The sequence below is a fragment of the Struthio camelus genome, chromosome 1 (assembly GCF_040807025.1).
Source record: "Struthio camelus isolate bStrCam1 chromosome 1, bStrCam1.hap1, whole genome shotgun sequence".
Taxonomy (NCBI): Eukaryota; Metazoa; Chordata; class Aves; order Struthioniformes; family Struthionidae; genus Struthio; species Struthio camelus.
The window spans coordinates 65,904,564-65,920,604 of record NC_090942.1 but is presented as its reverse complement, the minus strand read 5'-3'; the positions used below and the strand labels follow the sequence as shown (position 1 = coordinate 65,920,604).

Genomic DNA, 16,041 nt, shown 5'->3' with positions numbered 1-16,041 from the left:
AGTCCCTCCTCCCTGCCTTCCCTTTTTTTTAAATATAAATTTAATGTCAGATTGCTGGCTGAGAAATGAAGCGGGCAGTCTGAGGAACTATGTTCCCTTCCAAATTCTATGAAATGCATGTTTCAAAAGTTAAAATCATGATAGATTTTATTTTTAGCCAAGAGAAGAGAAGAAATTGTTCAAGTCAGAAAATACAGCAATATAACTGCATAGTCTTTGTCTGAGGGGAGGAAAAAAAAAATTCAGTGCACGTAGTAGAGTTCATGAGAATGACAGACTGATGGCCCTGAAAAGTGAAGTCTTTTATACACTGGTACAGTACAAGAAGCTTTTGCTGCTTTTCCCATAATGTTTTGCCAGCTTTTGTTATTATGAAAGTAGCTCAGTCTTCCAACCACTTGGGGATAGTTGGCAGGGCTGCAGGAGGGACTGGTGATGAATGACCTCTTCTTCTTCAAACTCACCTGGGAGGTAAGGGGGTGAACAGAGATAGGAAAATTCAGCAACATCTTATTTCTGTTGTGACAGCAGAACACAGCACAAAGACAGCTGAAAATCCCTGTGCTATCGGAGTGGGCCTCTTATCCCCCCTGAACGCTCCTCACACAAATTAAGAGTTATGAAGGAGCTCTGTGATATGGACACCTATCTACAGACGCTGCTCTGAGACTTCCAACTCTCATCATCTGAAAAAGCAGCTAGACAGTGAAAATCAGCATCAACATTTGGGGACTACTGTCCTCACTATCCCCTGAGTTAAGCCAAGTGTAAATCTGTACCAAAAACGGTCTCAAATTGCTATTTCTCCTAGAACTAGAACCAAATCTGAACTGCTATGCTGAAGTCTTGGTGCAATCCAAATTGGAACCGTATAAAAATAGCCAGTTCCCAGTTCAAAAAAAACTGACCAAAAACATACGTCTGGGCAGGACTTGTTCAGCACAACACAAGAAATGTTTGCACTCCAAAGCAGAACCATCTTACTCCTTTCCCCTCTCTTCCTTGCTACAGGGTTCATCCATGTGCAAAGCTCAGACCCTCCCTTCCATGCTGTGACCCTGCACTGTGATGCCCAGCACTGTTTTCCTTCCCCAGGGGAAAACCAGTTCAGTATAGGTACTTTTCGTCTTCCTAATGTAAGCTGGAAGTTGAACTTCTAATGGAAGATCACTGTCTCCTTATTCTCTTTTATTTGTCCCCTCTGATCTCCCAAAGCAGAGACCTGAGGGATATCTGTCCTCCAACCACCCATCTCATTCCACCAGTCTAATTTTCCCCCCACAACCTACTGATGTCCTTCTCTGCAAGAGATGTATTTCTATACATACTTTTGTACCTGTGCGCAGTGTGTCAGGGATTTACTAGGGCTCCAAGGGCTTCAGTACTTTCATCTCACGATTCCAGTTCCTCTCCTTTCACACACTGCCATTACTCCCATCCCTTAGTGCATGACAGGACAGGAGCGTGCCAGATACAGGCAACTGGAGACAAGCTATGCACTACTATGTGAAACATTTGGGACAGAGCAGGTGAGCCTTTCCCCAGCTTCCACATCACTCTGTGAGCCTGTCCCAGTTACATAACCTTTTCCACTGTTAGATTTTTTTTTTTTTCCCTCAGCATAAAACTACTCAAACGAGCCTGCGGTAGCCAAACTGATTAATGAATCATTTTTGGTCTGACCCAGAACAATCGTTGTTGAACTGTAACTGAATTTAAAAGTACCTGTTTCAAACTCTGTTAGGTACCTATAGTACCTGTATGGCCTACATAACTATCACAATTGAATCCTCCAACAAGCTAATTATTTCAGGTGTCCCTGGTTTAGACAAGGCGGTGGGGACGGGGAGGGGGAAAGTCGTGACCAAATTCATACAGAAAATCTTTGACAGAGGCAGGAATTCAACATAAATTTTCAGCCTAAATTTATTATCTTATTCTTAAGGCCCTCTATCCATTCCTCCCCTAAGCTACGCCTCTTTAAGATAAAAAGTTATGTCTTCAGTGACAGTAGCGTGGTTTTTTGTGTCACTTTCTTCCTCCTCCCACCAAGATTTTTTACTTTCAACTGAAAATGGAATGACTGAAAATATTTGGATGATTTTCTAAATAGTTATTATTACAAATAATTATAATAATTACCTAAATTATCTACAAAGAAAAGAGTTTTTGTGATGCATTACTGCACTGTACATTTCTGGGTTTGATTCTAGAGAAACAAGCACAACCTGAAATGTAGTGTATTACTTCAGAAGAAATAATTCCTTTCCAGGTCAGTTACTCAAGTGTAAACATTTGGCAAGAGTCATCACCATTTCCTCTTTTCTCCTCCTCCTGGCCACTCCTTTCTTTCAAAGACATGGAACATTAAGATGATATTCCATAAATAAGCTATACGTGCAACAGGAGAGAAACAGGACATGCCGTTTTAACCATTTCAGAAGTTTAGTGAACCTAGTCATAAAAATGTAACCTTGGAAACAAGAGCTCTCTAGACACTCAAGTATTATCAGAAACATCAGTGCTAAGAGGTCCTTTCTAAGGGGCAGAGAGATTTTATGCGCTTAGCTAAGTCACGAGTAATACAGTTAAAACTGTAAAAAAATATATATAGACAGCATTAATTCAGTGACTGAAATCTTTGCTATCTTAGAATACGGTTGTTGTTAGACACCACATTAATGTCTCCCTAACTTTCACTCCCTATTCAATACAGCCGTGGCTCTAAAAATTCACTATGTGAATATTTGCTTCTTGTGCTATCAGATTGGCAATTGACACCACGGGATATTATTCTCATCATCCAACTAATTAACTCATTCGCTCACACAGCTCATGAGCTCCATATAGAGCTCTATTCAATGCAGCTGCAGAACACCTCCATCATCAATACTTCTGCAGTTTTCACATATACTGTATAATAATCCATATTATTATATGAATAGCATAATTATTCTCATTTAGACAAATTCAGCATATTCAGAAACAACAAAACACAAGCATATAAGCGTGTGTATGTAAAAGCTAATAATATGGTGATTCATGTTGCTGAAAGCAGGCATTAGTATTAACAGAAATGGATGTTTCTAAACACTGCATAATACAATTTGTCCAATTGCAGGCAGAGGAAGAAAAGCTGTCCAGACAAAACAGTAGACAACTTATACAAAACGTGGAAATTGCTGCACAACTTAAAATATTTAAATAACTTTCTCATACCTATTATTCTTCAAAGTAGTGTATTACAAGTAAATTAAAATAGAGATGAATAAATTCCATTACCTCCTAAAGAATCTAATTAAGAACCTCATTCCTCAAACGCACAAATTCACAGAATTACACCCTAAAGGTCATATGCCCCATGGGACCAGAAATACAGATTCAGGCCACCCGAAACATTTTGTTCAGTCATCTTCATTAGCCAAATTGGTTTCACTTAAACACAGACCTAAATATCAGTTCTCTCCAACTGGAAGCATTCATAGGCTATTTTGTCATACTGAATTTTATGTGATGGACTTTTGATTAGCATGGACCAGAAGCGCAAGTTGGGGGTATTACTCAATAACAATCCAAACGAACCCTGTAGAAAAACTACGCATAATACTCAGTTGGAACAAACTTTGAAGGATTCTACAGAGATGTTATCAGGTCCCCTCAGAATTACTCTAATCCTCTCACATCAACAATTATATAATTTTAGTAATAGAGATTATTTTCTTTCTTTTTTTAGCTTGCAGAACAGTTGAAAAGCAGGAGGAAATTTTCTGTCAGGCGAATAGTATTTGACTTTCCATAAGGACACAGAAGATGACATAGATATCGATTAATGAAAACACGTTTCTGACAATTCTTAAAATTTTTAAATAGTCATAACACAAGTAGTGAAAAGTGTGTGCGTGTGTGCGCGTGTGTATTTTTTTTTTTTTAAATCTACTCCTCTGTGAGGAGATATCCATCCCCTGATACACCAGGGTGTACACTAGAACAAGAACCACTCTTTATACAGGGGCAGGTCATAGAAAGTCAATATCATGCTAGATAAGCAGTTTATCAGGTGGAGTTAATTTTAATCTCCACTGCTGGAAATTGCTTTTTGAACAAAAGGCACACATGTGTTTTCCTCCTCAGCCTGAACTATAGCATTCCTGGGATTCTAGAAACATGACCTAAAAAACAAACATACACAGAGCTTTCACTGAAAAAAAAAACTTGAAGGGTTATTATTATTCATGTATATCTCCTTTCACTCCACCACCTGGGGTTCGAACCCACAAAAGCAAAGTTGCAAGCAGTTATTCTGAGATCACCAGCAGAACCTGATCCACCTCCATTCCCCAGGGAACATGCTCAGCTTTTGATGAAGCTGTGACTTCATCGCTCCCCTGTGCAGCATGCAGCAGTGGGTTAGAGGGTGCCAGCCAGCCACTTGGAGCACAGCTCTTTCTCCTCAGCTACATGCTCCTGCCTCCAGTCACCCAGGAAAGAGAAAACTGGAAGAATGGGTTTGGGGCCAGATCTTGGCAGTTCTGTTCAGCAACTGAGTAACACTTCTTCTATGGCACTAGGTTGATTCAACAAGAAAAAAAAAAAAGTCTTTTAATCATATACATGCTAATTTCCCTTCCAATTATTTATAAACCTTGTGAACCATTTCTTATCCTTTGTGCCTGTACAGAGAAAGAAAATAATGATGATGCTGATAAAAGCAGCCCAACAATTCAACAGAATCCAATGCAATTTCTGATGGATTTTCCAGGATATAGCCCACATCAAGCTACACACATACACGTTTTGATATGATTCAGTAAACAGAAAATCTCTCTTGCCTCTCCTTTACAAAAATTAAAATTTAGAAAACACCGTGCTCCTCTGGGGCATGTTTGCCGTGACAGATTAATGAATTACTTATCTCCTGGAGAAGAAATAAACATGCAAAACTAATTAAATGTTCAACTGTTTAGAACAATTGGGAAAAGGAAACCAGCAAGCAGAGAAGAAAAAGAAATTAACCTTACTTTTGAGATCTCATTGGCAGAACTTGGAAATGATGCATTAAAAATAAGTGCATTTTTGACAGCTTTTATCTATTTAGAACATGAGAACTGCAGGAACAGAACAGAACCACCTCGTTAGTATCCTGCCTCTTCTGATGGACAAATTTCAAAGCCTCAGAAAAGTCTGTTGTTGTTGTAAAGCAAAACTCTTGCTAAGCTCTTTACTTAATTAATACCCTAAAAACATAAGCTTCATCACATCAATTTTTTTTCTCCCATTTGATAAGCATATCCCAAATCAGCCAGGTTACTCCAACCGTACTAAAACCTGCACTTTCTTACATTACACTTGCTTCAGGAAGCGCTCAAGTGTTTCGCCAAATAAAGGCTAGGCCCACGCACATAAACATGCTCCTAAGTGCCAGGTGCAGTCCTGGACTTCATTCCTCTTTCTCCTTCATCACGGTAGCTACACTTCTCTAACGTGTTCCGCTTCCAAGCGCTGCAGAGTCTCCCATGGCATCTCCCATGGATCCTGATAACCAGGAGCCTGCATACTAAACAAAGAGCACTGAAAAAGACAAATGAGATTCTCCATTTCCTATAATTCATTTAAGGGGGGAGGGGGGAGGGAGGAACCACTCATCTTTCATCCTTAATTATGTGCTTGGAGAATAGCTCATTCTCTGTAACACTTTCTCCCTTATGTCTCATCCCCTACTGTTCTTTGTTAGACTTTCCTCCTATAGACAAAATACATATTCAGCCCAGCCCACAAAGCTGATTTTATTTGATATTTGAACTCTGGAAAGCAAAAATGATTTCCTTTACCGCTTTGCCATCCACACAGATGCTGTGTACATACCCTGTTGTAACCATTACTCAGTCAACTCTATTAAAAAGAATTCACTATTTACTAATAAGACAATACTTGTGTTTTCATTTATGTAGATTTTCTAATAAAAAAAAAATCACAGCATGGCCACAGTGCTTATGCCACTTGTAAAAGAACTGTAGGAGCTGTGTAAGTCGATTATGTTTTATTTTTAAAATGGTAAGTTTTTTCAGAGCTCCTTTGCATCAACCACACAACTCAAATATACTACTACACGTGCATCTTTCTTATCTCAACTAAACATCCAGCTGACAAATGTAAGTCTTCATCTTCCTTTTAAAAGAGCCTCCATTAAAAAGGCAAGAGCTCTATTTACCTATGCATCCTGTATAACACTGGAAACAAACTACCCTACAGTTCTATTATCTCTGCAGCAAAAATCATGTGTCTAATAATTTTGCCTAACCAAATTCCCATGCATAGACTGCTCCGGGAAATCTGAAATTCATCTAACACAGGCTGTGTATACACACATACACACACACATATATCAGTCACTAAGATTCCACAGCATCTGCCCTCTCTTCAGTAGTCACTGGAACACAAGCTCTTTATACATTGCTCAATAAAAGAGGAACATTTGAACCTCAAAGCCATCACAAGCCAAATCAAATTTCCCTAATACCTCATGGGTTCTTATTTTAATTTGTCAGGCGTTAACTGGCAGTTACAGTGCAGCAGCACATTTTTTATTTTTTTTATTTATTTATTTTTTTAAAAAGATTTCAAGATACAGAATATCTTTGACTTACAAATTAGTTTGGGGGCTCAGGAGTCTCCCTCTGTTTTATCCTGACAGCTGATATCACATGGGACATTTAAACTGTAAAGCAGAGGTAATTTTAAACTTAGAGGTAATTTTCCAGGCAATATCCCTTAACCTGGGAACAACCCTCTTCTACACCCCAAGCTTGCTTCACGTTCTATATAAGCAATAAGGCTTACCTCAGGCTTTCTCAGGACACTGCATCAGTGCAAAAGATATACATTATCTGTATTACTTTCTGTTCCTCAGCAGAGTACAATAAATATAATCTAGGGATAAGGCACACTGATTGGAGGTTTTTCCTTACTTGTAAAACAACTACGAGAAACTCGCAGCTTTCTCAAATTTATGCTTTTTAAAATTATTCTCGGAATAATTTCCTCAAGTAATTCATCTTTTGTTGATCGTTATATGCCATATATTGCAAGTGCTCAGTCTTTAGAGCAGAGGAGTGTCGACGGGTTTTCTTTTAGCACACACCATTTATTTTCTTTTACAATTGCACAGGAATTGTGCTTGGAATCAAGTTTCTGCTCTGAATACCTGGATTTACAGCTCTGAAACTTGCTGTTTTCCAACATTTATATTGAATTGATAGTGCTAATGGTTTGAAAAAGTGTCCCGCATAACACTGGCAAAGTAAGAAGACAGAAAGGTTGCCAACACAATGTAAAATAGGTCTCTTATTTGGACTGAATATTCACAGAGCATTTCCAAAGCCAAATTGTACGGCCTGCATTGACATATTACATTATGCCGTGTTTTTTTATTGTTCTTGTTGTGAATCAACACAGGTTTTGACAACATGGCATGTTTCCATAAAGGGGATGAGTAAGTATATAAACAGCATACAACAGGTACAAGTATTTTTAAGTGTCATTTCACCACCTTTTAAAAAGATATTAAGTTCTTGAATAATTTAACTACTATCTAGCAAATTACTGCATTGGAGTTGCTGACAATCAAAATATTAACATGGGTGGGGGTTTTCCATCTTCAGTGCAGCTGCAGCCAATATCATGCCACCCCTTTAGGGCACTAATTTTCTGTTTGGACCACTTATATCTGAAGATGCTTTTTGGATGAGTTGATTCACAGTATGTTTTCATTTAAAACCAAAGGACAAAAAATCCTAGTTACGCATCTTATCAGCTCATGGAAGAGCAATGTTGTAGCCCTCATCTGAACTATTTTCAGGGATGGTGCCTGGCACTTAACCTCGGATCTCCCTGTCACTGGATCTGTCTGATGATCTGGACTCCTGGCTGAACCTGGTCACCATTACCAACCTGTCCTGCTCACCTTGCTCAGGTACTGTGGGACTGAGCCCTTGCTGGTGAGGCCACAGCCCTGTGCCTGCTGGGCTATCACCTTGGTTCCCAGTTCCCCTTCCCTCAGAGAAGGGCTGGCCCTTGCTGCTCTGATACTTTCACTCCCAGCAAGGAGCAGTGAACAGGGCTCCTTCCACTACGAGTTCAACACTGCTATAAGCATTAGTTTGGGAGAAGAAATTCATTTAGGATGTGCATCTTCCCACAGCACGTGCTACCAATAAAACTCTCCTCTGCCAACTGAAAGGCAGAAATGAACTCTCAAGAGCCAAAACAAAAAAAAAAAAACACACACAAAAAAAAAAAGAGAAAGGTCAAATCCAGAGAAACAACTTCTATTTGTCACTGGATCTGCTCATCTGGGAAGAAAATATTCTTACTGCCCTCTCTCCCAGTTGAATGACACATAGGGTAACAGTGACATATTATGGGACTTTGAAAGGAAGAAAAAAAGCCAGATACTCACACACTGAAGGAATCGGGGGGAGCTGAGACTCTCCTCAGGTCAGCAGAGTGCACTTTATGGATACTAAGGCAGCAGGAAATGAGTAGCCAGGAGAGAGGCAGCACAAAGTGTGGACAGACAAGGAGGAAGGTAGAAGAGAGACAAAGAAAGAGTGGAAGAGAGAGAAAGACAGACAGACAACATTTAAACAGAAACAAAAGGAATGTGTCACATAAGTTGAATGAAGAAACATGCAGAGCTTCAAGATCACATCAGGAAGCCAAGATCAACAGAAACCATGCAAATGGAGAAGTTCATTACTACATGACACATAGGGGCTAAAGACAAAAGTGAGGAGGACTTTTGACAAGTTCAGCACACATCCATGCAAGGAAGATGAGGAGATCTGGAGTTTGTGTCCCACAGGCACTTAAAAATCTCAAGGCAGCAGACTTTGGAAGCAGGTCCAGAAATGCTAACAGAAATCAAAACCAAGATCTGAACAGATGGAGTTGCCTCTGCAGATTGGCCAACTTCAGTTAACATTTAAGAGACAAAAAAACAACAACAAAAAACACACACACACACACCCTTACTGGAGATTTGTATCCACAATGACAAATTGGTCTCTCCATCCTTTCTTCATGTACTTTAGAGAAATATGCATTTTATGTGCATAAAGTGGCTTCCAGGGCAGACTCCTTTAGTGTTTAAATTTAAATGGTCCCTCTATTCGCTCAGGTGTATGGAATATATTTACTTATAAAGTTCTTCCCTCTTCTTCCCCTTCCATCATGCACAACACACTTCCTCAACCCAAACTGAAAGCCAGTAAAAGCACAATATCATCTTTTGGGGTTCAGAAAGTGATCATTTACTTACTAAGCAGCACCCCAAACTATGGCTTCTAGACAGAACATGACTCTTGGAAAACTGAACCACAGCATCTTCTTACTCCACGCACACTTTCCTTATCGCTCACATAAGATCACATTCTTGGCTTGATCACAGAAAACCAAACTACGTATTATCTTTTTCACATATTGCTATGATGAACGGGGGGGATTCAGGAACTGGAACTTAGCCAACAAGTCTTCTAAGGGAAGGAGAAGAGGAGCATAATTCACTCTTGTAGCAAAACTGAGTCTGCTGATCTGGCTGTAGCAAAAACTTGCTGTTGCTGCAAACATGTTGCTGTTTAGCAAACATGATGGAGAAGACAAATAGAAAAGATATATGAGAAGAAAAATTTACCATCTTTTCCACAACCCTACCATCTGCCTCGTTTCAATCAATAACCAAGTGTAAACAATATCATCTGATACTGCACATTCCTCGCACCTAAAAATTCATTTCTGTTTTGAAACACTTCACTGGGTCATTAGTTATTACAACTATAGCGATCCAGGAGGAGAAGAGAGGAGAGGAAGAGGAGATTATGCCAGCCTTTTAAGTTTGGATAACCGTCATTAAAAACAAACTAGAAGCAGTGTTGTAAATGTATCCACCAAATAATGACTTTCCTCCACTATGCTCCAACTCCAGATTTTTAAATTACAGAAGAGTACAAAACCCACAAACGGGCCATTTTTACCTGGTTAGGGGATCCATATAATCTGGATGTCATGTAAAAAAAGCTTAAATTTCAAAATGAAATACTGAAAAATGAATGCGGAATGAACAAAAGACAAATACTACTTGCAGCAATAATTCTTTGATTAATTTGAGATAACTAATATACTGAGAAAAATCATTATTTGTTTGTACGCGATTCACCAGTAAAAGAAAGATAAAATAACTGAATACAACCTTAACTGCCAACAATTTGCCCAGCTCAGACAAAATGCAGTATTTACTTTGTTTCCTAAGAACTTAAATGAAGTTGTTCGCATTGCTATTGCTATCAACAGGAAAGGGAGGCTTCTTCGATTCAAGTAGCCCCACAGAAACACTAGATTTGTGTTCCTCAGTCTGATTCCCTAGTCAAGCTTTTTTCAAAGGCTAAGAATTTTTGCAGTCAAATACTGCTGTTTAATTTTTCCCCACACCTTGAAATAGAGAGATTATTCAGCAACATAAAACAGAAAGACACTTAGCGTCTCAGACTTTCAACCATGGAGGTCTGTGCTGAACTACATGAGGTAGTTACCGTGCAATTAGGAGGTGCTGGAAGCACAGTAGTGGGAAAATAAGGAGAGAAAATAGGTCCAATAGAAGATTCGATCCCTTTTTCCTCATACACAAGTGTCCTGCCTGGGAGGGTGTACAGGTTTTGAAGGAAAACAGATGCAATCAGAAAGATGGGCAACTCTCATAGTCAGAAGAGAACAATGTTTCTAAGGCTCTCCCTTCCTCCAGAGGAATGCGGAATCTCTGTTCTTCTCACTGTAGCTACATAAAGTACGGGCTCTTCAACTTTAAGATACTACTATTCTCTGGGAATAAGGTAGATGAAAAAATAACCCCTGTAAAGCCTCTCTCCAAGAAAAGCCCCCAAAACAAAAAAAACACCAACAAAAACAAAAAAAAAAACACAGAAACAAAGTGTAAGATTTCCTAAAATCAATTTTTTTCTACTTATGACACTAGATCAGATAAAATTTCAAATAGAATTCCTGCTGCTCTCCTTATCCTCCAATAACAAAGCTAACCGTAACAATTCTGAGTTACTGTGATGTGAGATAATTTTTTAATCACTTTCCTTGAAAGGCACTCAAGAACAGCTGTCTAACAATTGCAGGGCTAGCTCCAGAACCCATTACTAATCTCACATATCTAACGTTCAGATGATAGCTATCTTAAGAGAACAATCTATTGCGTTCAATCAACAACAATGATTTCTGGGAGATTGCAATGGAATGGGGAGATACTGCAGATATCAAGTTAAGAAATGTAGACATACACGCTTAATTGAAATTTTTCTCTCTGTTGCAAAATTCTACAAAGCAGTGCCATACTGAATGAAATTCTTACATAATTAAATGCCTCCTAGAGTTTTGCCTTTATCATGCCATTCATGGTTTATCACACCAAGAAATTCAACTGCTATTTCTCATTCCTCTTCAACATCTGAGACATACATACATTCCTCCCTACGCATACACCATTCCTGTTAAATGAAACTGAGACTGGGGGCCCTGCTGGATCATTTATATTTTTCTGCAACAGAGGTCTGTAAACAAATATCTCAGCCAAATCAAAGGACTCAGAGAGCAATATAGTCCAACATAGCACATTCAAAACCAGCTAAACCACAAAGGATATTCTTTTGACAACCAGCATACACTAGCAATCTATTTCCCTACCACGGTTTCAACTCAGATCTCAGACTTCAGGCCTACCCATGCTAATTATCAGATCAAAATGCCTGGAATGCTTTCTTTCATTTGCATTAGCCTGCTTCAGTCTAAAAAGATGCCCCAGGATTGTTTTCTACCATATCCTAGTTTTCACAAATGAGTGAGGAGTGGTGGTTGGATGAGATTGGGCATCAGTGCTCACAGGAAATAGTCTGTTATTCTTCACTGTTCAGGAGAGACAGGTATGTCTTACGTATTTTTCGGATAAATAAGAATTGCACATTACAGATATGGGCTTCTACTGAAGCTTAAAGAGTTAATCTCAGTAAGAGAACAGAGTGCTAAACAGAATAGAAAGGTGTTGGAAGTAACCAGGGAGGCTTTGATTACATGAACAGATTAACCACCGCTGGATGACAAAGCTCTGAAGGGCTAGAGTTCAAGTTTGAAGACAAGCTGTGTTTTTCACCAGTTGATACAGCTGGAAAAAACAAACAGCCTTTAAGAGATATGAAGAGAAAAAGGTGTGCCTGAGACCTTGTCTTTTTTTTCCCCAAACTATATGAGGTAGTCTAATGAATGGTATTATCTCACTCGCCTTACTTAAATCCTGACACACTGTAACAGCTGAAATAGCAAAAGCCTTCACTCTCTGTCCTAGAAAAGGGAAACTCTCAGTGGATGATTATTCAAATGCAATGTGGATTCTCAATAACTTTAGGGCTATTTATCTCGGTATATCCAAAGGGATAGTCTTTCTTCAATTGCTTTAAGGATACTTGATGAAAAAACAGCAAAGGCCCTTATCACTCACCTTAGCAGCAATGAAGGAATTCTGAGAAGTAAAATAATCAGCCTTATAGAATAATCTAAATTATTTTATTGGATGGCCATTTTCCTAGGTCAATTCTAATATTTATGGGGGTTTTTTTGAAACTGTTAACATATCTCTGCAGTGCTTACAAATAAGTTTTAATTATAAAAGTAAAACTAGCCCTGTCCATTCTGTTCTTCAAGCATTCCTGATTTCCAGGTATTCCAGTTTTTCTCTATTCACCTTTACATTAGTTTAGTGCCACCTCCACCTCATGCTATATATTTTTTCTTTCTGATCATCTTTCCTTACCCTTCTCCCAGGCTCTGGCTGGGAGATAGACATTCTGGGAGAATCCAGACATTCTAATGCTAAACTTCAGTACTGCAATCTTCTGCCATTGCCCACAGAAGACTAGTGAAAGAGTTATTATTTTTAGCTATGTTGTACTGAATTTCCTCATTGGGTTTTAATACTGAGGCAGGATTCCCCATAAAGTGCCCTGTCCAGTCATCTAGGTCCTCCTCTATTAACAGTTGCAGGCAGCAATGCACAACAGAGACCACAAGATGTCAAAACCAGATTAATAAAGTTCAGAAAGCAAATCAAAAACTTCTTCCAGGGGAAATAGCATTTATACGCAGGTCTGCCTAAGCTTTACTAAGACGCACACTGCTGAGCCTGCACAGACCTCTCTGAATAAAGAACTGAAAGATTCAACATATTTTAAAAAGCAAGGCAGAGGGGTACCCAGAAAATTAAAGAATGAAATAAAATCAGGGAACTATTTTCAACACGGCAGAAAGGAAGCTCGTAGGGAGGTGTGAATTTTTCTTAAAAAGAATGCACTTAAAAATGCACTGCAAGTCCAGTCCATGCAAAAATCTGTGACTGAACATGCTGGCCCCAAAGCACCTCCTGGCACTAGGACATGCACAAATCCAACTCACTCATTCAGCAAAGGCATTGATGTTCTCCTCTTGCTCTTCTGTACCATATTGGCCTGATTCCTTAAGGAGATCCGAATGAGTGAGGGAGCTAATCGGCACGGCTCTCCATCCACTTGCATGGGGATAGACTTGTATGTTAAAAGCGTCACCTCACGGCACTGATGTAACCTTTCTCCATGACCACCCACCTGGAGAGCAGCCTGTAAAGCAAGAACAGGAAAGAGAACCTAAAGACACTTCAAAAACAGATATTTGAGGCAGTTAATAATTCCAAATGCATAGTTTTGCTAACACTGCCTGTTAAAAAGCATTCAAAATGCACACAAAGCAGTCCTGCTGCAACTGGTTTATTCCACCATGTAGAGATTTATACATTTATCAGACTGCACTCTGAAAGCAGCACCATTTGCCAAGCTGAAGAATACAGTGCAAAGTACTCACTATTGTTAAATGTATCCTCACTAATTTTGTAGAAATAGTAGTCCTCCCTAAGCTAAGCTGGGGGAGTGAGTCTGCATTATTGGTTCATATGAATACCAAAGTATGGTACAGCTGAAGCTCTGTAGAGCGTCTGCTTGAGTCATACTAATGAGGCACAGTGATTGTATTTTTATTCAAAATTGAAAAGCAGGACTTAAAAGTTTCACATAGAAAACTGGTTGGCAACAAGCAGATGAAACAGGACAGATTCTTAACTATTTGCTTCATTACACGCTTCATTACTTCTGTATGTGTCAAACATATTATATACACATATAAAAAAATCTGTGTTCATTTTTGAAGATTTTGACATTTGTGGCAGAGGGGGATTTTGACATTTGTTTGTGGCAGAGGGGAGGAGGTTGTGTATTTGATTTTACACTAACTGTTAACGCTACTAATTATTTGCTCTTTAAAACAACAGTTCTCACTGGGTACTTCTCAGAGAGAGAAAGATGATTTCCCCTTCCTTAACAAAATACAGCCCTTAATATGAATATGATACATCTAAAATCCTAGTTATGAGAGCTTACACAACAACTCAATATTAAGACCAGACAGGCTGAAAGGAGTAAGCAGAAGAATCATGTTAAAAGCAATTAAACACAGTGCTCAAGAATTTATTTGAAAGAAATAAAACAAGAGGGCATGGGCAACAAAAGGAGAGAGAATGGCACTATCCTGTTTAATACCTACGTCTCTTCTGAGATACTCAGTAAAGCAAGGTTTTCTCTGCAAAACAACCAAAACAAATAGCAGAAACAGAGCAGTCTACGTAAGCTCCTTGGCTTACACCTAGCTCATCACCTTGCTACCTTACATCTTTTCCTAATTTGGGCTTTTCTTTTTTTAACTCACTTGCTCTTCATAAGGGGATACGCTTGCAGGGTGGGGATGCTTATCCTAATACATGAGGGCACTTTGCAACTCAAGTTAGCAGTAAAATTCCAAGAGGGAGAAGCAGGGAGAAACAGATGCCAGAAAAACAAAAAACCAGAGTCTTTTCCAATGAATCTAGCAGATTCTTCAAGTTTTAAGCAAACATGTTTGGACAGAACTAGGAATGTGATTATTAACCATCATTGGTCAGATGCAAAAAATTCCTTTATTAATAGACCGCTAACAGATAGATGCCTGAACAGACGTGAAGACCTTAATACTCCTGCTCTACATGCTTAACATTATCGATCAACTGATAACGTGATCAAAATTCTCTAAAATTCAGAAGCAAAAGTAGATTTTCATACTATTTTGAAATAAACTTTTTATGTCAAAAGCATTCATTTTTACAAGAAAAATATTCACTAAAGCATATAATTTTATATAACTTTTTCTACATTTGTTTCTAATAGCCAATTTACAAAAAAATTTTGAACTTCTATGGCATAGATTGAAATACACAAAAGCTAATAAGAAACAGCAGTAATTATTTGATCGGACGGTTCCCACAGCAAAAACATGCATATATGCTGATGTTTATTGTAATAATCTTGCCATTTAACTTCAGAACATCTTAAAGCACTCCTAGATGTGTGCAAATTAGCAACTGTTTGCAAACAAAGTTTTAATCTGTAAATAACAATTCTCTCTCTTTTCTTTTTTTTTTAAAACTATGATTTGTCCTCCTCATTTAAAAACTAACAGCAGAACACATTTTGGCCTTAGATGAATATGTGGAATCATGGTTGTTCTTCAGTAGTGAGGATAACTTTGCACTCTATAACACTGCTCACAGAATTCACCAGTTTTGGTATCACCTGCAGTGTACTCACCAGTGAGGCCATGGTGAACCCAATGACTTCAATGTAGCCATCATCATGGCGCTGAGGCTCAAAGTCTCTGTGATCACTAGGGTTTCCCCAGGGCATTGTGCCAGCACAATACCTACAAAGAGAGGTTTGGAAAACAAGGCTTGAGGAAAGCATACTCAATTTGCCCTGATGGATCCTGACTGACTATTACCCTGTTCTGCTATCCTCCAGGAGGAACACCTAAATATCTATCCAGGTTCAGTTCAGAAACTGTTAAAGTTAATGCTGGCAAGGACCAGAGAAAAGGGAAAAC

General features: G+C 38.8%; 1 protein-coding gene across 8 annotated transcripts in view; it reads right to left on the bottom strand.

The window, feature by feature from the left end:
* DGKI (diacylglycerol kinase iota) overlaps positions 1-16,041 on the bottom strand; it is a 227,244-nt gene that overhangs the window by 81,617 nt on the left and 129,586 nt on the right. For all 8 annotated transcript variants that reach the window (XM_068945771.1, XM_068945829.1, XM_068945793.1 and 5 more), the window contains 2 exons: positions 15,750-15,861; positions 13,498-13,697 (listed from right to left, as the gene is read on the bottom strand). In XM_068945771.1, the coding sequence (XP_068801872.1) occupies positions 13,498-13,697; positions 15,750-15,861 (312 nt within the window). The remainder of the gene's footprint in view (positions 1-13,497; positions 13,698-15,749; positions 15,862-16,041) is intronic.